The following is a 23,062-nucleotide window of genomic DNA, read 5'->3' as shown; positions in this document are numbered from 1 at the left end:
CTCATGAATCCAAAACCGAGTCCGTGATCGTCGAATGTAAGTAGGTGGTTTCGAGATTCTACGAATCTGCTTCCTATTCTCGGCCAGATTTCAAACAAGGGGGCAAAGGAAGTGAACAGCCGGACTGGCACGAATCACGCAGTAACACATTTTTCATATCAAGATGAATTAATCTGTGGTATTCGAGAAGTAAAAATGGTCCAGTGACATATCCAAGATTTGGCCACGTGTACCTGGGTTGTACTCCTCTTCGAGTCGAAAACTCAACCCTTCACTGCTTTCTGGTATTCTTCCTGCATGTTGATGTGTCGAGCAATGAATTTGTCCAATCTCGGTTTCGAGTATCTCGCGGTTGGCACTCCTCCATCACCAAATGCATCGAGGATCTCACTCACATAGTCGGTAATGGCGGAAAGGACTGGCACACTCAGTGGCTTGCCATCTGCTGCGGCCACTACGACCGTACCGATTCCTCCCTGCCAATTATCTGGCGCGAAGCCAGTCGTAGGATTGATGTTTAACCAGGTGGCATGCTAGCAGAAACCAACCAGTCAGCATATGTCACGGAAGAGCCTCGATTTCGTAGCTTTCATAGACATACTTGATTATCTGTCCCCGAGCCCCGTGACAGACCTTCCACCTCTCTGAACATAACAAGCGGGTATCCGAACTTCGCCGTGACTGGTAGAGCCTTGGTCTTGAACACAGGATGATCGGAAGGTATCTCGACAGCTTCGTAGCGCGTGCGGGGAGAGTGAATCTTAACGCAGGATATTTTCTGGGGCTCGCTGCTAGGTGGGTGGTTTTGCAGGAATTTGCAGCGGGTCTTGTGGACAGGCCAGTCTTGCTTCTGGCAGTCTGCGCCGCAGTAATAGGTTGACTTGCAGGCATTACATTTCTTGTCTTCAGAGGGCTTCTCGCAGATTGTGCAGAGGTTTTGGGAGGTACTCATTGTCATGATGTTGAATGCTCAACAAGCTCGGCGCGTGGAGGGATAGAATAAATGACGAACGACTAGTCGTATGGCAAATTTTCTTTCCGAAATGGAATTGGATTTGGGTGGTTCGGCCGTTGAACTCTCGTCGTGTATGTCTTGGGAAATGTGCCAGTCTTATCGCGAGATTTTTTTAAAGAAGTTGTCAGAGGTGAGGTTCAAAAAGACTACGCGTCCGCTACTACGCGAACGCATGTGACACGATTTCCAAGCCAATCTGTTATAATTGCAGTTGCATAAGAAGCTACTATAGAGAGAGAGAATCTCCTATATAAAGGGGTAGCGTACTTAGTAGTACGGCCTATAGTACTGAGTCTACGCCTACAATCCCTATATTTCTAATAGTCCCCCTATTCTCTATATCTGTAGTAAATAGAGCCTTCTAAAGTAGTATAGCGCTGAATATTCTCGAAGCGACGCTAGAGTATCGCCGAAGTATTACTGATAACTTATATTATATAAGGAGCCTCGATTATGCCTTATTAACTCCTGTAATATACTAGTATATATATAGTGCTTACGTCTCCTGTTTTCCTAGGAGTTCAGCAACTTTGCAGTATTAAGGTATATAAAACGGTACAAGAGTGTACCTAAATCGCTTTCTTATTGATGATCTCTTGCTCCTGCTGCTCTTATTTACTCTTCTTTATAGCTACCTCGCACCTTCCTTTTGTAGCTACTAAGATATTTCTTACTAGCCTTCTCTCTAGCCTCTAGGGTATATAAAGGTCGTCCTCTTCTAGTTCTGTTTCCTTTCCTTCTTCTTTTAACTGCGGAACAAGATTTGTCTTAACTATTAGGTATAGTAGTTATATGTCGTGTTTTACTTGATTCGTAGTTATATATTATCGTTAAGGAAGATGTTTATTAAAGGACTGATTTTCCGCGAAGAATATTCTATTTTTTTGTAAGTTCTACTACTAGAAATAGCTTTAATTTATATAGGTCTACTGTTAATTAGCTAACTGTTATCAATCTTAGAGTTGTTATCAGAGAATTAGTTATTACTAGGTAACCCTATATATATCTTGTATCGTTTAAACGATTCTAAAGGTAAAGCTTTCGTAAGAGTATCTACTATGTTATTATTGCCTGGAACGTGTTTTACTACTAACTTATTATATGAAACTATATCGTCTCGAATGTAGAACTAGCGGATATTAATATGCTTTGCCTTTAGATAGAATTTCTGTTCTTTTAAGAGAGATTCGGCTTTAGCGTTATTAAGATATAGCGTAGGAATTCGGGATAGCTTTATATCAAGGTCTTTCTATAGCTTAAGTAACTAGGCTGCTTCTCTGGAGCTATCACTAGTAGCTATTATCTCAGAATCTAAGCTAGAGAGAGCTGTAGACCTTTGCTTATTAGTAGCTCAAGAGATTAGACCCTTGTAGAACCTTACTATCCATCCTTAGAACGATTTCCTGTTGTATTCCGTCCCCTACGTAGCGTCAGTCCAAATATTAAATATATCGTCATCTAGCTTTCCCCTGTATTCTATTCCGATTCTAAACGTTATTCCGTTACCTTCTATACGTCGTAGATATCAGAGGAGAGGTTTCGTGTCTTAGAGGTGAGATTTAAGGGGATTTAATATATGCTACGCTAGCTGGCCTGTTATATAGGTAATATCAGGTCGTATAAGGTTCGAGAGGTATATTAGAGAGCTAATAATCTGCTGAAACAGTAAGATCTCTTCAGGGGAGGCTAGTACAACACCTTTATCTTTAGCTAACTCCCTTAGTACTATTCCAGCGGCTACAGGTAAGGTATTGCCTCTAGCTACGGCTATTCTAAACCTTTCTAGTAGCTTTTGTATATAAGCTATTTAATAAATCCGTAGAGTCTTATTCTTCCTGTCTCTCTTAACTTATAGGCTTATAAACGTATTAATAGCTCCGAGGTCTTTACCTTTCCAGGTCTTTAAGAGCTGTTTCTTAAGATATTTATAGTCGGCAGGGTTACTTATAATTAGTATATTATCGATAAAGACTAATACGTACGCTCTATTCTTAAAGATAAAGAGATTAGGGTTAGCCTCTAACGCTTCTAGACCTAGCTTTTTTATCTCATCTTTAACAAGGAGCTACTATTCCCTAGGTGCTTGTTTTAAGCTATAGAGAGAGCGTAGGAGCTTTAGATATACGTCTTTCCTTCTATTTAGCTCTAGGTGAAGCTTATTCTATATCTCCGGCGTCTTGTTATTCGGAATCGTTATATATATATCTTCTTTTAGGTATACGTTCAGGAAGGTAGTGTTAATATTAATATACTTAATCTCCAGGTCTCTTTTAGCTGTAATAGCGAGTAGTGCTCGTAAGGTAGAATAGCGTACGACGCTCGCGAAGGTGTTAAAGTAGTTAAGGCTGTGTTTTTACTTAAAGCCTCTTACTACAAGCCTAGCTTTTCACTGTGCTATAGAGCTATCGGAGTTGATTTTATTGCGTAGAACTAGTCTTAAAGATATCAGTTTCAAGCTAGAGGGAGGCTTACTAAAGCATACTCTGTAGGTTCTAGCGCTTTATATAGCTTATAATTCCTTGAGAATAGCGGCCTTCTATTCTACTAGATTATCTCTTAGAGCCTCTACGATAGTTATAACCTTAAGAGGTCGTATAAGTTCACCCTCCAGCGTAATTAGCGCTATTTGATAGGTTAGTGCCTTATTAAGGATTTACTAAGAGTATAGCTTCGTAGTTATTACCTAAGCGGCTTACTCGAAGTGTTGTTTTCTACGCTGTTTCTTACCATATCTTAACAGTGGAGTATTATTAGACGCGTTTACTAGTTGAGTCTATTTAGGGAGGCGTTGATTAGACGCTCTCTTAGTGTCTCCCACTATGTTTTCTGTAGCTGACCTTCCCCTTGAAGGATTTTCAGCTTCTATAGCTAGCCTCTCTCCTGGAGGTCTTTCAGCTTCTATAGCTGGCCTCTCTCTTAGAGGTCTTTCTAAGCCTTTAGTACCCTTAGCTAGCCTCTCAGTAAGTACTGGACCGGTAGCCGGTAGCAGAGGTCTTTTCACTGCCTTATCACTGCCTTTTAGTGTAGTTTCCTTACTACTAGTATGTATAGAGTATGTTATATACTCGTTGAAGCTGCAGTCGGCTGTTTCCAGTTCCTTGAAGGTTTCTATGTTCAGGAGCTTATAGGTTGAGGTGTTAGCTATACCTACTAATACGAAACACCCCGGAATTATCCTTTGCTTTATTTTGCCCTGATGTAGCTCTGGTGGATGCAAAGGGTACGCTATAGAGCTAAATACTCTTATTTTGGAGAGGTTTACAGGCTGTCCTCTATACGCTTCGATTAGAGTAAGTCCAGTAGCTGTTTTGTATAGCAAAGCAGTAGTTAGGCGTCTGTTCTTTAGCTTTGCCGCTTACTTAATAGCGTAGCACTATATATTCTCGGGTATCTTCGCGTCGTAGAGGATTAAGCGTGTAATCTTAACTAGTTCATATATCCATCGCTCTATAACTCTATTCAGAGAGTGTTTATATGAAGGAGAAGGTTCAGGAACGATTCTACTCTCTTACAGCTAGTTGACAAACTTAGGACCGAACTCTCCCTTGCCATTATTAGTCCTCTAGTAGATAATTGTACGGAATTTACTTTACCCTTGAGTTTCAAGCTATAGCTTTAATTTCCGAATAACTAGTTGAATAGTTAACGTAGACTTGTTAACTAAGAGATCTACCTAATACGTCCTTATAGTATTATCTACTACTAAAAGGAAGTATTTATAGCCGCGAATTAAGCGTGGTAAGATGCTAGAGATATCAGCGTATAGTCGACGAATAGGTACGTTAGTTCTACTATCTGACTTCTTATTAAAGTGCTCTTTTATACGGCTTATAAGGTAAGCCTTGTAACACTTCTCTCCCTTTAGCTCCGGAATAGAAATCGGTCTTATTCTGTAACCGCTATAAGCAACTAGTTTCTTTAAATAGGCGTAATTTATATGGCCTAAACGCCTGTGGAGTAGATCTGCCTTTGTTTCCTCTATGCTAGGCTAACTCTCTATTCGTTCCTTTAGTAGCTTTAAGTCTAACGGAATTACGTTATACGTAACTTAACATCGAGGATTCGTATCTAGAATATATAAACCTCTGTTTCTTATGCCTATAAAGGCTAGTTCACTATTCCGGTATCTATTTGCTAATATCTTAGTCAGTTCCGTATTAATTCCTTCGTCTGAGAGTTGATATATTAATACTAGCTTTGTAGCTCCGAAGTTAGGTACATACTATATATCTTTAAGGGTTAACCTATTAACGGTAATATCTCTATAACCTTCAGCTATTAAGTACGAATTAGTCGCTGTTTTAACGTATTTGACGTTGCGCTAGCGCTTAAGTTACTTGAACTCAGCTAGAACTCCACTGAAGTGGCGAGTGGCGCTAGAGTCGATTTTCTAGATAGATTCTATAATAGAGATTATTAATAAAGTATATTCTATATCTTCAGCGTAGTAAATCTCTTCCGAAGGGAACACAGGATAAGTATTATCGTCTTTAATTTCCTCTACTTTGTTAGCGCTATCTCTCGCGTGAGTATTCTTAGCTTCTGTGTAGTCTGCGTACTAGTGGCTATAGCCTTTACACCGGGCACACTGATTTCGGCCTAATTTAGGGCGATTTCCTCTCTTTTCCACGCGCTCTCTATATCTCTATTAGCCACTACTCTTGCTGTTGTTATTCCGTCTTTCCTGTTCTCTCCTGTTCTTACGTATATTACCTCTCCTACGTGAGTGGCCTCTACCTCTCTGGCCTCTACTGTCTCTACTACCTCTCCCTCTATTGTAGCTTCTATTCGCGTAGTTCGCGGCGTTACTAGTAGCTATAGGTCGAAGCTGTTCCCTCTATTAAATTTGATATTCGTTAAGCTTTCGTATAGTATCTCTAAGATCTAGGTCTTGCGATTCTAGGGTAAGCGCTATAGTAATCTAAGCTCCGGACGCTGGCAACGACTGTAACAGCTTGAGACGTATATCCTTATTAGTGAGAGGTTTACTATCGCCGCTGAGCTTTACTTTAAAGAGTAAGAGCCTTATGATATAGTTCTGAAGTGTTTCCTCCCCCGGGATAAACTTTATCTTAAAGAAATCGTCTCTTATATTAGTAAAAGTAAGACTCCCTTGAACTACTTTACCTTTGTCTACGTGAATAGCTTCCTAGAGAGGCTTAGCGTCGTTTAGTTTAATAATATCTCTATACTTGGGAAAGAGAAGCTTAGAGATTAAGTTAACGATTATTTTAAAAGCTTCCTTCTTTTCCTTAGCGTGAGTATTCTGCTGATTAACACTATTCGGTACGCTAACTTTAGTAAGAACGTGATGAAGAACACTAGCCTTAGCTAGCTCTTATTTAGTCTCAAGCTCCTATTTAAAGAAGTTATCGAACTCTAGTAGAGTTTTACCTTTTAAGGCTCCAGCGACGTAGGGAATTAGTACTTTTGATTAGGATAATATCGTGGCGTAGTGGCAGATATACTAAGAGTTAATGAAGTAGAGATCTTAATAAAAATGAAGTTTTGAGGTCTTTTTCGATCGATTAGAATTGCTACTATGTTATAATTGTAGTTGTATAAGAAGCTACTATAGAGAGAGAGAATCTCTTATATAAAGGGGTAGCGTACTTAGTAGTACGGCCTACAGTACTGAGTCTACGCTTACAATCCCCATATTTCTAACACAATCAAAAGGAGATTTTACCTTGATTTTGATCTCTCACTAACATAATGAATACTGCGAGTATATACTTCCTCTTTGACATTTTTAAAATTCAAACCACTGAATCAATACGACATTTCAAAGGAGCAAATTGCGAATCAAGAGGTGATCCGGCCTCACCCAGCAGTGGTCTTTCTCTCTTTCCTTCGCTCCCGGCAATGCAATTAATCCCTCAACTTTATATCAAGCCAAAAATCAACACAGCTTGGACGATGATGTCAATCAAGGTTGGATCAGCATGGAAAGCATGAACCTCGCCCAATCATCCATGGTTTCTTTGCACAATTGCTTTGGCTCATAGCCGGAGTACATGCTGCACCAATCTCATCCAGGTCCTTGGAAAACGAAGGACTGAATCTGATCTGTTTCTCAGCAAAGAGTGAGTGTAGATGTACCTAGCTCGAAGGAAAGATGTCTACGAAGATTCTCTCACTCGGCTCAGTCTGTGACAAACAAGACCGAAAGCAGATTACCTGTACGACGGTAAGCAGTCATTCTCCAGGTGAGAGACCTTCTATCTGGCGGCAAGTCAACACCTATGACGACTGGAATGCTAGCTAACCCTCTTTACCTTAACAGAGCTGCCGAAAGACCAATTGGCACTATGTACATTGAGCTACTCATTGACGCTTACTGTCCTCAAATACAATAAGCGCTCATTCCTGCCCTGCTTGAACGCGCAACGCGTTGCGAGACCATACTTGAGAAATTCTCCATCTCCCCCCTCTTTGAGTCTTTCTCAACAATTAACCACATAATCATTCAATCCACATCAAGCGAAAAAAAATCAACCTCAATCATGGCTTGCGTTGAATCAGCTGTTATGTTCGACAGCGAGTGTGTTGCTCTGGCGCTTCAACTCGAAGAAATCGAAGCTCAGCGCGAGCTCCAATCCGGGAAATGGCCTGAAGATAATCCTCCGGACTTTGTTCTGGCATTTGATAACTTCGAGGCCGAGATGAGGAATATGCTTTTCCTGATTGAGGACTTGAGATTCGCTCACAGCATTGCCATAGCTGTCGATTCTGACGCAGTAGCCATTGAAGAGCTCAGGGTCGAGGAATTACAGTCGGCTCGGGATCGAGAGCTCGCCATAAGCCTGAATCCAGACGGAAGTCTGCCATCTCAGGATATCATCTCTATTCCAGAGATGCCTACAATTGAAGAGGAGTCGGTCAGCTGGGATCATGTCTTGCGAGCTACAGAAGCTTCGACTTTCAGCGACCAGTCCAGTACCATCATTGCCGGCCCATCGACCCATTACACTCACCGCCAGAACATAGTCCTTGAGCACATGTCCCAACTCAAAGTGGAGTGCAGTGTCTGTGGGGACGCCTTCCATCCTCATGCCACAATGCGTTTGGCTTGCACTGATATATACTGCAAGCCATGTCTCAAATCTTTCTTCCTGCGCGTTACCAAGGACGAAAGCCTCTTTCCTCCAACATGTCACCGTGAGGCGATTGACTTCTCGCTCATCGAGACAAGCTTCACAGTCGAAGAGTTGACTGCCTATCGAAATGCTGAACTGGAATTCACCAGCACGAATAGAGTCTACTGCGCTAGCTCAGAGTGTGCCAAGTTCATTCCACTGTCGCACCGAACGACTGATCGGGCGTCCTGTGAGGCCTGTGGTGCTGGGACTTGTATGCATTGCAAAGGCCTAGCACATGATGGGTCATGCCCATCAGAGGAGTCAAGGCAGAGCCTTATAGATTTTGCCGCCGACCGAGGTTGGCAATCTTGCTTTGGATGCGGCGAAATGGTTGCTCGGGATGATGGTTGTGACCACATGACGTGAGTGATACACACTGCTACATGGTTTTCAACTAGGTGCTAAATAAAATGACAGTTGTAGATGTTGTGCAGAGTTCTGCTACAGATGTGGCGTGAAGTGGAAAGAATGCCAGTGTGATGATTGGGTTCCGGATCTGATCGATCGAAGAGCACAGCAGATTGTTGACAGAGAGGCAATATTGCCCTTGGCACCTGCTGTTCGTCAGCAGCGTGTGGTAGCTATGACACAGGAGCTACGAGCAAATCACGAATGCAACCACAGTGGCAAATTCACCAAGCTAGCTGGGTCACGCCGTGGAAAGGTGTGCGAGATGTGCGGTGACAGACATTGGAAGTACATCTTGTCTTGTAAGCGGTGCCATATGCTGGCGTGCGAAGACTGCCGACGCTACAGAGTTAGGGGCTGAAGTTTGTCACATTGAGAAGCAATGTCGGATTTCACATCTAATTTATAGAGGGAAATGGCCGACACGGTGATGAACGCAAAAGTTACTGGTTGCGCACTTGATATTCATTCATTCAACTTCATACACGAAAATCTTTAGATTTCAGTTGCCAGAGATCTTTCTTCATCTCCTGGGGAAATGGGAAACAGCAACAATTAGTGTTTCATAACAACTACAACATTATCAACATATGTTTTTTTCTTTTTCTAGTATCGATTGAGACAATGCAATTTTGATTGTTGTCATATTCATGGATAATCTTGGACAAGAACCTGGAGAGATATACTAATTGACTAATTTCCCATATAATTCATCTCTAAATACCCATTTCTAGTCTACCCCATCATTCTATAAATTCTCTAAACAGATTTGCAGCGTCTAGTGTCATCAGACAAAAAAGTGACAACAAATAGCCAGTCCGAGGGAGCAAGGCCACCATTTCGGCTCTACAAATTGCCCATTTGCAGACGCAACTGCCATCCGCTCCCTACGCAACCCTATAACTCACCCGACTAACCCCCTTACTCCTCGCAATCTTCCTAACCTCCACCTTCCCCACCAAATCACACCTCGCCACATGCGTCCCCCCACAAGGATACGCCCCCAACCCCTCCATCTCCACCACCCTCCCCTCCGTCTCCCCCTCCGGCAACTCAAACTCCTCACCCACACCCAGACACTCCCTCCTCAACCTCTCCATCGACCACCAATGAATCGACACCTTCCTCTTACTCGCCACAAACTCATCCGTCTTCTCCTGAATAGCAGGCAAATGCTTGGAGTCGATCAGCCCGACGAACTCCACGGCTGCTGAATCCGGGTAGTGAGATGCTTTGGACTCGATCAGCGTTGAGGGGAGAGTCCCGTCTTGCATTAGGGCGTTGATGGCGAGGCCGAGGATGTGTCCTGCTGTGTGGAGGCGGGAGTAGTGGTCTCTTTTGGGGCCGTCGATGGTTTGTTGGATTGAGTCGCCTGGTTGGAGGGTTGGGTGGCTGGTGAGGGGGTTGAAGCGTCCGAAGTGGAGGATTGCGCCGCCGGCTGCTGGGTGTCGGACTGCGGTGACCTCGAATGTAGATTTTGCTGGGGCTTCTGAATCTGGTGATGATGAGGTTGAGGAGGCTGGAGTGCTGATTGAGCCGGTGTCTGAGGGTTGACCCCCACCTTGGACGTAGAATATCGTCTCATCTGTGACTAGTGCGTAGTCATCTTCTGAGGCGTTCTTCAGGAGAGATTGATCTGATGGCGGGAGAGCTGAGACTGGTGAGATGGAGAGGACTTTGCTGAGGTGTTGGCGGAATTCTTGGTGGTGTTGATAGATGAGTTTGGTACGTGCTGCCATATTGACTGGAGACCTATTGGTCTGGAATACTCTTATATTGGTGCTCCAAAATCCAGTTGATTTATGGGAGTCTTGCTTAGAAGGATCTCAGTGTTGAGTCTCGAATTTCGATGAAGGATCTCCTGGATTTTATATGGAATATGAGTCGAAGAGTGGTAGTGATGAAGTAGATACATTGGAAGTGGACAGAGTAGGCGGTGAGCTGATAGCGCGCCTTTTAAGTGACAAGCGAGGGCAGAATTGCCCACCCGTGAATGAAAACAGTCATCTCGAAGAAATGCGAAGAAGGCTGAGGAAAGCAGACGAAGGTTGAGAACTTTGACTACGATCTTTCTATGAGGTCATGTATGGTTCATGTATGGTTTACATCTTGAATGGGGATGCTAAAATTCATTCGCGCCCCGATGATCCTGATAATCATCCCTATCTCGTTCTCGCTATCGCTTCAAGGATGGTGACAGGGTAGACAGGGTATTATGAAAGTCAACAAAGAATAAATTTCACTTCCGAGTACAGCCAAAACCCTATAGGCAGACTGTTGTGTTTTTTTCTTGTATTTCAGGCCAAGACTTTGGTACTGTATCGTCAGTTGAGCTTCTGGCCGAAAGAATAGCACTTTTTATCTAATCGCTACAGTATTTCTTATTTTTGGCTGCCCAGATGATTGGGTCATTTTTCAAGGCTATGTCCCTGACTCGCTTTCTCCTCCATCCAGAACAGGACACCACCTGGTGGATGTTTAACACAGTGTCAAGTTGAGCCGATTCTCTATTCCTCATTTTGTCTTTCAATAACTTAGATGACTGACCCCTTTTGAAAATCTGATTAGACGCAGCCTTTGTTTCCAGATTGGTCTTGATCCAAGATGCATCACGTGCAGCATTAGTAACACACCGACTCCAGGTTTACGGCTGGGACATTTCCGCTAGCCGCAACCCCGCAATGTCTGGAATTCAACGTGGAATTCTCTCTAACTACACTGTCTTTCCTCTCGCCGTTTGTCGCCTCACGCGTGGACCAGAACTTCGTATGTGACTATGAACATTCTTGAAAGCCAGGTTGCAGATATCAACTACCTCGTGGACTCGCCCATCACGCCCATCTCGCCTGTCGCAATTCCGCGCATTATGAACAGCCAACGCCAGTCGTCGAGTGCGGAAAGCCCTGCGGAAACAGGCAATGGGAGCGGAAACAAGAGGAAGAACGACGAGACTAGCACCAGTGCGAATGGAAATACACATACAAGGGCGAAGAGGAATAGATATATCTCCATTGCGTGGTACGTCTACCAGTTTTTACTGCGGGAGCGGGTCTGGATGCCGCGGCGCATCAAATTCAACAGAAAACAACAGCCATATCAGATTACTGACCTCGGATCTCCAGCAACGAGTGTAAGCGGCGCAAGATCAAATGTAATGGAAACACGCCCTGCCAACGATGCGGCAACCTCAATCTAGATTGCCAGTATGCGCCGAACTGTTGCTCGAATGGCTTCAAGGAGTCTGAAGAGTTCCGCCAAATGAACGCACATCTCGCCCAACTCCAGGAACAAGTAGATAATTTATACGCGAATCTCAATGCTCTGCGAGCTGCCGGAGATGGAGTCTCGTATGTGCCGCCCTCGGAGACCTCGATGTCAGTTCCGCCGCCCTTATCTCCTTCTAACAGGTTCCGATCTACACCGAAACACCCCTCCTTCCGCGGCCCGACCAGCTCTGCGTTCAGTCTAGATGTCGCAAAGAATACACTGCATAATATGGGATACCAGGGGCTTGGAGACGAGGGTGCAATCACATCCGATGCTACCCCGATTGGATCTCCTCCACGAAGACAGAGTCAAGTTCCGACTATCAGCAATGGCAACCCAACCAAAGATCCAATATGGTCACTGAGTAAAGAGGAGATGAGCCGGCTGTGTAGGGTGTACGAAGAAGAAATGGGCTTGATGTATCCGGTTGTGAACATTGAGCAGGTTATAATCCATGGGACGAATCTGTACGACTTTATCGAGGCGGCAGTAAGGAGCGGTCTAGTCAACCCTACACTCCCAGGACAGGGGATACACGATGAACAGTCTTTGGTATTGAAAATGGTTCTTGCATGCGCCACGGTCACCGAGGGAAATGGACATAGTGAAATCGGATCCCGGCTCTTCGAAAGTGTCAGGGAGGCTGCAGACCGGGTCTTGCACAGTGAGACAATTGAGGTCAAAAATCTACCGTTTGTTGTACTTGTGGTGAGTTGAACTTTCACCTTTGAGTTTACTTTTTACGTTGCACATTTCTTTTGGCTCAAGGAAGGAGAGTTTTTGGTTTCCACCCCTTCCGACAAAAGAAATTCGAAATCGCAGCTTTGGAAGGTTGTGGTTTGCGACCAGAGCGACAAGGAAATCGTGGATATTGGGCCTCAGCAAGGATCGAACTTGCGTCTCCTCGCGTGGCAAATTTATGCGAGACGTGCGACCACTACACCATGAGACCTTGACTTGAATGGATAGATAACGTCTTATTTGACAACAAGTCCATGGACGAACCCGATTTGGCACTTGATTGGAGAGAAGTGGCAGCCTGGCTCTTTCAGCTGGTCTCAAGCGAGCGCCACCCTCACTTTCTCGATCCTGAGGCATAACTAACAAGAGCCTTTGATCTTTCTTGGTCCTATATTTTGATTATTTATTTGTAAAGACACAAGCTGACGATCAGATAGTCGATATATCACTTCCATTGCGATGAAGAGGCACTTGCTTGGAGAATCATTGGCCAAGTGTAAGTGATCGCGACAACTGTGTTCGATATCCATTGCCGTGATCATGGTACTAATATGTCTTGCAGTGCTCGCATGTGTATCGAGCTTGGTCTACATCGGCGCGAGTCGTTCTTCAAAGTGATCACTGACGAGGAGGAGAGAGCAAACGCCATCAAACTGTTTTGGTCAATTTATGTACTGGATAGGAGGTGGAGTTTCGGGACAGGCATGCCGTTTGCATTACAAGATGCAGACATCGATCCAAGCTTGCCCGAGCCTGTACGTTGACCTGACCCCTTTCCCAGCATCAGAGAGCTGACAGACGAGCAGGAACTCAGCATCCCTTACCTGAACGTCATGATCTCCTATTCTCGCATCGGATCCAAAGTCTGGAAATCCGTTTGCAGCTTCTCACCAGCACATGGTCCAACCCTGAACTTAGACGATGTCGGATATCTTGATTATCAAATCCTCCAATGGCAAAAGACCATCCCACCAGAACTCCAACTCCCCACAGCCTCATCAACGCAAACCTCCTCCCGCGCCATCCACCGTCTCCAAATCCTCCTCTACCTGCGCGCAAACCAAATGCGCATCCTTATCTATCGCCCTGTCCTCCACTCCGCCTCCTCCATACAAGACCATCCCCACTACGCCGATACGGTCGTCGAGCTCGCCAAAGACACCATCCGCGCACTCACGCACCTCAACCAAACCTCCGACATCTACCGCGTGCAACAAGTCTGCTTCAACTACTTCCTCATCTCCGCCCTTGCCGTCATCTTCCTCGCCAGCTGCCACGCCCCAGTACAATTCAGCGCCCTCTGCCGCGACGAATTCTATATGGCTCTCGACCTCGTCAAAGGCTTCAGCACTAAATCATTCGTCAGCAAACGTCTCTGGAAAACTATTAAAGGTCTTAAAGAAGTCGGTCCCAAGCTTGGCCTGAACCCGGATATTCGCAATGGTCTCCATCATAATGGTATTCATGAGGATGATGCGCATTCATCGGCTGCGTTGGCGATGGCTGGTCTTGCGGGACACGAAATCTCGGGGATGGGTGTTGGTGTTGGGACATACGGAGGGGACATCGTGGCGAATGGGAATAGTCCTATGAATGGATTTCAGATGAGTACTGAGATGACGAATCTGTTTGAAGCGGCGCTAGGGAGCGTTGGTATGAATGGCGGAGGGAATTCTGGGACGCCATCAGCGGGCGGAGCGGGTGGGAGTTATGTCCCGCTTGAAGATGGCCTTGGTGGCGTTGGGAGTAATGTGTTTGGTGGCGACGAGGAGTTGTATCGCCAATTGAGGGACTTGTTCTAGTTGAATTGCGTGGAGGTTTTGCCTGTCCCATGTGAGAGCAGGGAAAGAGTGCTTGCTATGTTTATGGATATATGCTATCATTATTAGCGACGCGATATAGAAAGTGCGACGTTTATGAAATATACCAATACCAAAGTATATCTCAAATCAATATAGACAAGCCAAAACAAACATCATCCCATATATTCACCCCCGAGTCAATGCATATAAAACGCGCGCGTTGTTGCAATCCACGTACAGTCTCTAAATCGCTCAAAAATACACCTTACAACAGGGCCAGATGGAAGCGCTTCTCCTACATGACGAGCTCTAGAGTATGCTTTGTGGTTTCTCATATTGATGCCCTGTTTTCTTTCACCTCCCCAGCATGTCGTATTGCTTACTTTTGCTTGAATAGAGCAGCTGGTCATGAGAGAATATTGGAGAACCAGGTTGAATGACAATAGTGAAGAGAGTGACAATATTCCGTGCGAATATTTATTTTTACAATAATTACTAATACCCAGCCTATATTTTCCGTAGAATTCGAGATCTATATACAGCGCATGAGGTACTTCAAGCAGCTCTTGGCGTCCGGCAGTTTGCGGACATTAAGATGTGTGGTGGAAGCTTGACTGAACAGTGGCAACGCAGAGTGAATGGGTTGATCTCCATATTTGATGTGTTTGGTGGAAGAGTAGGGTAGTGGCAGATGGGAGTTTATATAGGTGGATGAGTAGGCAGAGGGGTTTGGAGGTGGGGAAATGGATGGAAGTGAAAGTACTGTGAATAAGTCGAGTGAGAGGAGGAGAAGAGGAGAAGAGGTAAGTGAATAGCTAGTTCACATCACAGAGCTCACTCACTTTTAGACATGTCTTCGTCTTGTTGTTTGCTTGAGGGTATATAAATTCTCCTCCTCTTCTTCCACTCAAGAGTATCGTACATGAACAGCACATGCCGGTCAAACCACTTGGTGGGTGTGCTCAGCCCGCTGAGCCCGTGGGGATGGAAGGACTTGTACCAGCATTACCAGGGCCTTATATTTAAAACAGATAGTTTTTCTGGCAATGGTTTGTTGTAGAGGGGGATTCAAGGGCTTTCCAAGGATAGAAAGAATTCATTTCTGTGTAGTGCTTCGATGTTTGCAGCGAGCGCGAAAGTTTAAAATGACAGCAAGACCTAATTTGGCAGCGAGGAGCTGATTTCGATGATCACCAATTCACCACCTGTAAACTCTGAATTCAAAGACAACTCGTAAGATTGGGAAGTGGTTTTGTTGGGGATTAGACTTTCGGATCACTTCTACTCGTAGTGGTACAGTTTCAGTTAACCGAATAGGCCACGCGAGGCAGGACGCCAAGTTCTCTCGCCGCCATTGTGATGCGTGAGGGTTGGAGGTCTCCCTTCTTGGGGTTTGCTTTGTTATAAAATGAAAATCGGCATATAGCTGTGATTCACTGTGTTTTCCCTTCTGCCAGACTTTTGGGGATCGTGGCTTAGCTTAGTCCAGAATTGTCGTGACAGGCCAGAGATTTATGCCAAACCTCCTGGGCTTTGTCACCTCTTAGGCGGTGAATGATATTCTTGATAGGGGTGAGTATATAAACATCCCCATTGCTCTGTCGTGCTTGCTCCCTCAAAACAAGAGAAGAAATCACCAAACGCCTAGTTCATGGTCTGGGATCTCTGTAGGTACGTCTATTGCATCATTGTCAACTGTGTATCGTTGCGAGATTCCTGAATTGGCAATGCTTTGACCGAAGATGGAGGCTCTTTTGACACCTCTTAGAATCATGATCGCCAGTTACCCTGGGTATTTTCAACTAAAATCAGAAGCACGAAGAAATTGAATGTAGATGAAGGTGTTCTCGACTGAGAATCCGGAAATGACCGCAATGACAGATGTCACAGCGCCTTGGGAAATCTAAAGCTTCTTGACTGTGAATACAATAATTGCTTGGGAATTAGTTTAGAGTGATATTCCGAAGCTTAGAGCTATATTTTGATTGATCTTGCAATCCAACAGTTCGCGTGTACGCTTGTACAGGAAACGTTTGGTCATGCGTATCTGCCTGTAGGTGAGTTTGACTTGCAATATTCCAGAAGTGATACATCTTTCTATATATTGTGACTTGCAGTCGGCGTCGAAATAGATCTTTATACTGTTACCATTTTCTATCATGCAAGAAATACCGATTTCTTCACCTATTGATGTAGAAACCCGTCAGCCTTTCCTCGCTAGAACTAACACAAAGCCTCGAAGAAGTGTCGTGTGGAGTCATTATATTCGGAATTAGATTGCAGAGCAACTTTGTCTGAGGCTTTTGATATCTTGTGCTCTTTCATCAATCCTTCCCACTTTTTAAATTACATGAACGGGACAGCGGTCAAGCTAATCAATATTTTCCACATTCCCCGCACAACTGAAGTGGATATTGCCTGCAAGTGCGGGCTGCAGTTCAGCCATATCTTGGCAGGCAGAGGCAGACAATGGAAAGCGGGAGGATCGTCCTGTCCAGCTGCAAGTCTTCGTCACAGAATGTTACTGGTCAGAAATCATGCAAAGTGCACGTCAGCTCAGGTGGCACAAAACAGCAAAGGCCGTCCCGCAGATAGTGATTAAATAAGACCCCGCTGCGCCTGCCTAACGATATGCAGATTCATTTGGACGATGTTGTACAATTGCAGACAAACCAAACCATAATCAGTGAACGGATCATCCGTCATCTAGACAAAATAGGATGCACGCTGCAGGAGTCGTGAGATCATGTTTAATGTTTCTCCTGCCCTTTCTCATCCTCGTGCAAAGCATGTACCTAGAGCATTCGCAGGGACCAGGTACGAGATGAACTATCCTAGCCACCCATGATCATCTGTCTGAACCGATTGAAGCAGTCAAATATCCTTCCTTACTTGATGCCAGCCTTGAAACACTTTCTGATGGCTTGCAGAAGAAGGTATTCACCAGTGTCGACTTGGTCAAGGTGAGCCACTGACGACGTTTGACCTGGACGTGAGAGTGCTAAATCATTACAGGCATATATCTTGAGGATAGCAGAAGTCCAAGATGATTTTCATGCTGTGCTTGAACTCAATCCTGATGCCGTGAGCATTGCTTCCAGCCTCGACCTAGAAAGGGCTCGAGGACATATTCGTGGGTAAGGATAAGTCATCGAGAGCCGAGATCAAAGTCTTACTCTTCTAGACCATTGCACGGCATTCCGGTCTTACTGAAAGATCTGATCGGGACCAGCGACAACATGAACACTACAGCGGGATCCTACGCTCTTCTTGGCGCAAAACTTCCTCGAGACTCAACCATTGCAAGAAAACTTCGCGAGGCAGGTGTGATCTTGCTAGGAAAGACTAGTGTCTCGGAGTGGGCTAATTTCAGGGCATTTAATTCCAGTAATGGATGGTCTGCAAGATCTGGTCAGGCATATGGGCCGTATTATCCTGGCCAAGATCCATGGGGAAGCTCGACTGGAAGTGCTATTGGTGCTGCGTAGGTCACAACCACAACCTTGTCGGATGACTTTGGACATTATCTATCACTTAAGTGTGTGCATTCGAAAAGCTCCCCCTACTGACGATAATTTAGTCTTGGTCTAGCCTGGGCAAGCATTGGCACGGAAACAGATGGCTCTATTGTGAGGCCAGCTTCTGCGAACAACGTTGTGGGAATCAAGCCCAGTAGGCTCCTCTTCCAAATGAGAACGTTGTGATCGCTAACATATTTGTAGCCTCCGGTCTTACTTCAAGAAACTTGGTGATCCCTGTTAGCTCTCACTTGGACACCATTGGGACTTTTGCAAGAACTGTTAAAGATGCCGCCTATCTTCTCCAAGCCATTGCTGGCAAAGACGTGGAGGACAACTACACCTTAGCCATCCCAAATATCCCCAATTATGTGAAGGCATGTCAAATCTCTGCACTCAGAGGCGTTCGTATTGGTGTTCCCAGAAATGCAATAGTTCTGGGATCAACCCCAACCTTCGAGCCCGCCCAGTCGGTAGCATTCGAGAACGCACTGGATATTTTGCGTGACGCTGGCGCAACTATCGTCGACAATACAAACTTTACAGCTGCCGAAGAATTCTGGACCTCGTCTATTCCAGGGCAACTCGTATCAGCAGACTTCATTGTCGAATTACCCAAGTACCTTAGCAAGTTGACGAGGAACCCAAACAATATTACAGACCTTTCATCCCTGCGAGCTTTCGTGCAACAATTTCCCCTGGAGGAATATCCCGACCGAGACACAGGGATCTGGGACGTAACGCTACTAGGCTTCAACTCCACGTCTCCTGAATTTTGGGCAACTTACCAGAAAAATGTCTTTTATGGAAGTGAAGGTGGATTACTTGGTGCATTAGATCGACATAACCTTGACGCAGTGGTCATGCCAGCAGATTACGCAGCTCATCACTTCGCCGCACCGGTTGGAGCGCCAGTTGTGACTGTACCCATGGGAGAGTATCCTGCTGGATCTACCGTTGTGAAGGATTCAAGAGGTCTGGTAGAAAGAGCTGAAGGAATTCCGTAAGTTGGTTTGATGTTGGGGAGAAGATCTTGATTGTTGACTTTCGCTTAGCTTTGGTCTGAGCTTTCTAGGGAGACGATGGTCAGAGAAGAGGTTAATTGGGATGGCTTACGCCTTTGAACAAAGGACCAACTTTAGGGCGAAGCTGAAGCCGTTTAAAGTTCCTAGTAAAGAAATTGCGGACGTGATCGGGAGTTACAGAAGATTGCCGGCTTCGCTGGTTACGGGATAGACTATCTGAGGCGCTACCTTCCATGTCCCCGTCCCACCTCAAAAGAATGATTTCAACCGGAAACCTCTCTCAGAAATGTACATAAGATTAGAACACCTGTATGAACTATCTATGCATAAATCCATGCTCATGTTCTTGTGTCCAAAGTAGCCAAGCCAGAAGTGCTCTGCTCAGGCGCTTTTCTCGTTTGAGCATCACAGTCTGACCACAGATAGGCTCTGGAATTCAGAAGAGAGTCTGCAATAATTCAAGATTATTTGCACTTCTGGTGAGTCCGTAGCATGTCCGTACGGAATGAAGAGTGTTTGACTGCAAGCAGACCAGATCTGTTCCTTACTGTTGACTTAAACATCGATTCACCATTCAGTACTTTCCCAGTCTCGATCTGATCCAAACCAATTCTTCGCATACCTTTATCTATCAGGATGTTGGTTTCAATTTGGATACATTCAGGAGATCCATACCTTGTACCGATGGTCCAGACAGTTTCGAGCTTCAAGCCATCCATTCCAGTCCATGTGATATCCCGTCAAATATGCTTTGGTGAGTCCCTTGGCTTGATCTATACCTACATTGGCTTCGCTCTCTGTAGCAAGCCGGTAAGAAATTTGATCTATCCTCAGACTAATGTACGTGGGCGCAGGGAAATACGGATAGGTCCGAGGCGTTGAACGATTCTTTGTCTCATATGATGGAGCACATCACATGGTCACAGCCACCATCTCCACACTTTTCAAGTGAACCCTCTTGTTCGGACTTGCTTACTATCTAGTGACTGAACATGCCGCATCAGGTAGTGGCTTCCGTTGAGTGCTCATCCATGCATTCCAGTAATGAGAAGATAGTTTTCACTGTGCATTCTTCGACCCGGACTGCGTTTTCTGGGCTCATGTATCACTATTTAACTCACGCCTTAATCAGGCGCGAGACATTGAAGACGAGTATGAAGACTGCTTTACAGCTAGAATTGTCTAGATTGACTTGATTCTCTGGGTGGCATGGAATGTCTTTCGGTGGACAGGATTCATTGGTGTGGCGACGATATGTCCCAGAGCTTATGGCCGCAATAGGTGATAACTTATGAGAAGTATCGTCAACAACACATTCCTGTATTCTTGAAGTGCTTAGAGAGTCTTGTCATTCTTACGATAGGTTCACTTTGAATATCAAGGAAACGATGTTCTACGCGGTAAAACTTGCCAAATGATCGACATTGGCGCTAAGGAACGAGCATCTGATACATTACACCCAGAAAGTCTGAGAATCTTGAGACATCTCGCATAGGCCCGCCTCGTGGCACGAACTAAAAACATCCACAGCAGACAGTGATTCAGCAGAGTTCACGATGGTGTTCTTCCACTCGCATTCCTTGATCATACCATTCGACTATAAAAGCTGCCTTCTTCCCTTCTGTTCTGCTCAAATCATCCATCTCTACTACTCAAATTAATTCACACACTCTTACTACACATATCCTATCTACTCAAGCGACTTCTAAAATGCCTCAGCCCTTACAATTGATAATCTACATCGACCCACGACTGTTACAAGACAGTTCCGACCTTGGAAACCTTTGCTTCGCTCGCAAGGTGAATGGGTCCTACAATGTTGTCTTCCAGGGGACAGAGAATACCGACCTCACCGCGCAGAATAACTTCTCGTGGGTCGAAAATTATGCCATGGGAGCGGTCCTGACCCTGGCCGATGGTGCGCACGTAAGTCTACAAGCTCAGCACATCACAGTGCGGTGGTTCTAATACTCTCGACAGGTCGGAGGAGCAACTTCAGTTCAACCCATTCAAGCTGGTCAGGCATGCACCTGGGGACCAAAGTCGGCAGACATGCCGATTGCTGGGCCAGCTCCACCACCACCTGACTTCCCCGCGGGTAGTTTTGGGACCGTTGGGATGCCGTACAGGTATCATGGCGCAGTCTACAGTCAGACGGGCACTAATCCAGCGTGGACCTGCATCTATGTTGATGCAAACCCAAAGCCTGGACTTGACAAGATTTCATATATCCCGAAGAACGAGTATTCTGTTCGTATATTCCATCAATAACCCTGACACTGAAGCTCATTTGGTCCAGCTTTTCTTTGACGCGGAACTGCAGACCTCAAGTCTTTTCACGCGCGCTGTTAGCAACGCCTTGCAGTTCTCCATTCCTACCAACTCGTACTCATACTATGTAGGCTGGGTAAGCAAGCAGACTACCCAAATAGAGATCAGTAGGCTAAAATGATGCAGGGGCTAAGCTCAGACGGAAAGACAGCGACCTGGAGTGTAAGTGTACGCTGAAGCTTTTTCTAGCTACAGAGCTAAATATTTGAAGGACTACGGGATCAATGACCCAGGACACTGGAAGCCCATAACATCTTTGGCTGCATTTGGCGCCATCACTTCATTGGGTGTCACTATTTATCCTGATGGTTCAACAAATGAACTTGAGCCTGCTTATATCAAGCGCTCCCGGGCAATTCGAGGCACTGACGCTAGTTACGGAGCTGCTGGTTCTGAAGCTCTCTTCGCTTTCCGCTTGGGATGGGAAACAGAACACTTTCCAAGCGACGAAGAGAAAGCATACTATGCAAAAACTGTCGCGTCTTTCTTGTCACTGAACTGTCCCAGCTCGATGTGAGTTAGCAATCATTATATTGATGAATCAACTGCTGATGGACTTTCAAAGTCGCCTTCGACTGCAGACTGTGAGCACTTTCTGCGTAGGATACGCATTCTTGAACAGCATCGGACCAGACTGGTTGATATTAGAAGGGGAAGATGATGCGATGAAGGCGAAAAATATGCTCCAAAATCTTTTGGCAGATATCAGAACGGACTTTGCTCCCGTTCAGGTGGACTGGAATTACAAAATTCTACGTAGGTCAAATTCATTACCTGATATACTAAATGACTTACAAATTTTAGCCTCGAAAGCCGTAGGTTCAGGTGAGCTTGTTGAAGGCGGTGAATGGGTTCAGATGGTGATGCAGATGGGTTGGCCAGCTGCTGTTGGAATTACCGCTGCCAGTGTCGCTGCAGGCTACGTTGCGACAAAAGTTCTGGATGTTCTCAAAAACAGTCAGATCAAATTCGAGAAGGCAACCATTAGCCCCAGTGGTGAGATGCTCGTCGTCAAGGGCTCATACCGAGCAAACCAAGCTCAAGTGCCTACTACAATCCAGCAAGTCAACAACGTGGTAGCACAGGAAGCACTTCGGACTGCACCATCACCCGTTCCCGGACTACCAACGCCAGATCAAGTGTTCCTTATCGAAAATATGCCAGCTCCGAACAGTAGCCTCAAGAGAACGAACTCAATCAGAACTACGCCTAAGCGACTGGACTTCAATGGGAACAGGACCGCCAATGGATACACCAATGGCAATGGGTTCTCCAATGGAGTTAATGGATATTCCAATGGCGTGAAGGCGATCTATGCTTGAGCAATTGTTTCTTTTTGTACTTTCCTTTGCTATCAGAGAGTTGAGTTTTTTTTTTCTGGAATTCTGGGGTTGTACTGGCTGCTCAAGAAGAAAAGCATAGGTATATTTACATCTATAGCAAGTTTAATAGAAGTGGTTTCTATTCTAAAGTTGTTTTACAAAAGGTTGATCGTCATGAAAATAAAAATCTGATAACTGCATACTCACGACTAGGTAAATGTTGTGAAAGGTACAATGAGTAAACTGCTGTTGATCTTTTTCCCTCAGAGACTTTATGCAAGGACTGTACCTTGAAACAAAGTAGGAGATAGACTCTCAACAAATGCTATATCCTTGTCAGGTCCGTGCTTATCTGTTACATTCTCTTCAAGTCTCCTTAAGAATATTGAGAGCAATAGCGGTACTATACTCTAATCGACTTTAGATATAAAAATGTTTTTATTACGGATATAAATTTTTTGCGTCAATATTGTCGTCCGGTGTCGGAGACA

General features: G+C 45.0%; 6 protein-coding genes across 7 annotated transcripts; 4 read left to right on the top strand and 2 right to left on the bottom strand.

The window, feature by feature from the left end:
• Nucleotides 1-156: 156 nt before the first annotated feature.
• Nucleotides 157-1,262, bottom strand: ONS95_011885 (uncharacterized protein). The gene is made up of 2 exons (XM_058505485.1): nucleotides 602-1,262; nucleotides 157-533 (listed from the first exon to the last, which is right to left on the bottom strand). Exons 1-2 carry the CDS (start codon nucleotides 956-958, stop codon nucleotides 264-266), a joined length of 627 nt encoding a protein of 208 aa, XP_058358006.1. The 5' UTR covers nucleotides 959-1,262; the 3' UTR covers nucleotides 157-263.
• A 5,698-nt stretch (nucleotides 1,263-6,960) lies between these two features.
• ONS95_011884 (uncharacterized protein) lies at nucleotides 6,961-9,097 on the top strand. The gene is made up of 2 exons (XM_058505484.1): nucleotides 6,961-7,224; nucleotides 7,302-9,097. Exon 2 carries the CDS (start codon nucleotides 7,522-7,524, stop codon nucleotides 8,521-8,523), a length of 1,002 nt encoding a protein of 333 aa, XP_058358005.1. The 5' UTR covers nucleotides 6,961-7,224; nucleotides 7,302-7,521; the 3' UTR covers nucleotides 8,524-9,097.
• Nucleotides 9,098-9,206: 109 nt separating this feature from the next.
• On the bottom strand, nucleotides 9,207-10,460 carry ONS95_011883 (uncharacterized protein). The gene has a single exon (XM_058505483.1). It carries the CDS (start codon nucleotides 10,302-10,304, stop codon nucleotides 9,453-9,455), a length of 852 nt encoding a protein of 283 aa, XP_058358004.1. The 5' UTR covers nucleotides 10,305-10,460; the 3' UTR covers nucleotides 9,207-9,452.
• ONS95_011882 (uncharacterized protein) lies at nucleotides 10,461-14,613 on the top strand. The gene is made up of 4 exons (XM_058505482.1): nucleotides 10,461-12,540; nucleotides 13,011-13,069; nucleotides 13,136-13,328; nucleotides 13,380-14,613. The coding sequence occupies exons 1-4, from the start codon at nucleotides 11,824-11,826 to the stop codon at nucleotides 14,373-14,375; spliced, it is 1,965 nt and encodes a 654-aa protein (XP_058358003.1). The 5' UTR covers nucleotides 10,461-11,823; the 3' UTR covers nucleotides 14,376-14,613.
• Nucleotides 14,614-17,020: 2,407 nt separating this feature from the next.
• On the top strand, nucleotides 17,021-19,255 carry ONS95_011881 (uncharacterized protein). Of its 2 annotated transcripts, XM_058505480.1 has the most exons (7): nucleotides 17,021-17,192; nucleotides 17,250-17,338; nucleotides 17,391-17,512; nucleotides 17,560-17,859; nucleotides 17,956-18,047; nucleotides 18,098-18,896; nucleotides 18,949-19,255. In XM_058505480.1, exons 1-7 carry the CDS (start codon nucleotides 17,096-17,098, stop codon nucleotides 19,127-19,129), a joined length of 1,680 nt encoding a protein of 559 aa, XP_058358001.1. In that variant the 5' UTR covers nucleotides 17,021-17,095; the 3' UTR covers nucleotides 19,130-19,255. The 2 variants fall into 2 exon arrangements, with proteins under 2 accessions (XP_058358001.1, XP_058358002.1); XM_058505481.1 differs by having other exon boundaries at nucleotides 17,247-17,338; nucleotides 18,098-19,246.
• A 1,276-nt stretch (nucleotides 19,256-20,531) lies between these two features.
• On the top strand, nucleotides 20,532-22,982 carry ONS95_011880 (uncharacterized protein). Its single transcript, XM_058505479.1, has 7 exons — nucleotides 20,532-20,844; nucleotides 20,899-21,168; nucleotides 21,218-21,325; nucleotides 21,376-21,411; nucleotides 21,461-21,762; nucleotides 21,815-22,005; nucleotides 22,054-22,982. Exons 1-7 carry the CDS (start codon nucleotides 20,629-20,631, stop codon nucleotides 22,569-22,571), a joined length of 1,641 nt encoding a protein of 546 aa, XP_058358000.1. The 5' UTR covers nucleotides 20,532-20,628; the 3' UTR covers nucleotides 22,572-22,982.
• Nucleotides 22,983-23,062: the final 80 nt, after the last annotated feature.

The sequence above is a fragment of the Cadophora gregata genome (assembly GCF_030347475.1).
Source record: "Cadophora gregata isolate MNR1 chromosome Unknown scaffold_6, whole genome shotgun sequence".
NCBI classification, from domain to species: domain Eukaryota; kingdom Fungi; phylum Ascomycota; class Leotiomycetes; order Helotiales; family Ploettnerulaceae; genus Cadophora; species Cadophora gregata.
Note: the sequence above shows the minus strand (reverse complement) of the source record. Positions and strands in the feature narration are given on the sequence as shown.

Bases quoted from the DNA above. Each gene is read 5' to 3' on its own strand.
- ONS95_011885 (XM_058505485.1), bottom strand. From the start codon at position 958: ATGACAATGAGTACCTCCCAAAACCTCTGCACAATCTGCGAGAAGCCC. The intron at 534-601 runs GTATGTCTATGA...GGTTTCTGCTAG, and splicing joins GCTCGGGGACAGATAATCAA to CATGCCACCTGGTTAAACAT.
- ONS95_011884 (XM_058505484.1), top strand. From the start codon at position 7,522: ATGGCTTGCGTTGAATCAGCTGTTATGTTCGACAGCGAGTGTGTTGCT.
- ONS95_011883 (XM_058505483.1), bottom strand. From the start codon at position 10,304: ATGGCAGCACGTACCAAACTCATCTATCAACACCACCAAGAATTCCGC.
- ONS95_011882 (XM_058505482.1), top strand. From the start codon at position 11,824: ATGAACGCACATCTCGCCCAACTCCAGGAACAAGTAGATAATTTATAC. The intron at 12,541-13,010 runs GTGAGTTGAACT...ACGATCAGATAG, and splicing joins TACCGTTTGTTGTACTTGTG to TCGATATATCACTTCCATTG. The intron at 13,070-13,135 runs GTAAGTGATCGC...TATGTCTTGCAG, and splicing joins TGGAGAATCATTGGCCAAGT to TGCTCGCATGTGTATCGAGC.
- ONS95_011881 (XM_058505480.1), top strand. From the start codon at position 17,096: ATGCACGCTGCAGGAGTCGTGAGATCATGTTTAATGTTTCTCCTGCCC. The intron at 17,339-17,390 runs GTGAGCCACTGA...AAATCATTACAG, and splicing joins CCAGTGTCGACTTGGTCAAG to GCATATATCTTGAGGATAGC. The intron at 17,860-17,955 runs GTAGGTCACAAC...ACGATAATTTAG, and splicing joins GGAAGTGCTATTGGTGCTGC to TCTTGGTCTAGCCTGGGCAA.
- ONS95_011880 (XM_058505479.1), top strand. From the start codon at position 20,629: ATGCCTCAGCCCTTACAATTGATAATCTACATCGACCCACGACTGTTA. The intron at 20,845-20,898 runs GTAAGTCTACAA...TACTCTCGACAG, and splicing joins CCCTGGCCGATGGTGCGCAC to GTCGGAGGAGCAACTTCAGT. The intron at 21,326-21,375 runs GTAAGCAAGCAG...AAAATGATGCAG, and splicing joins ACTCATACTATGTAGGCTGG to GGGCTAAGCTCAGACGGAAA.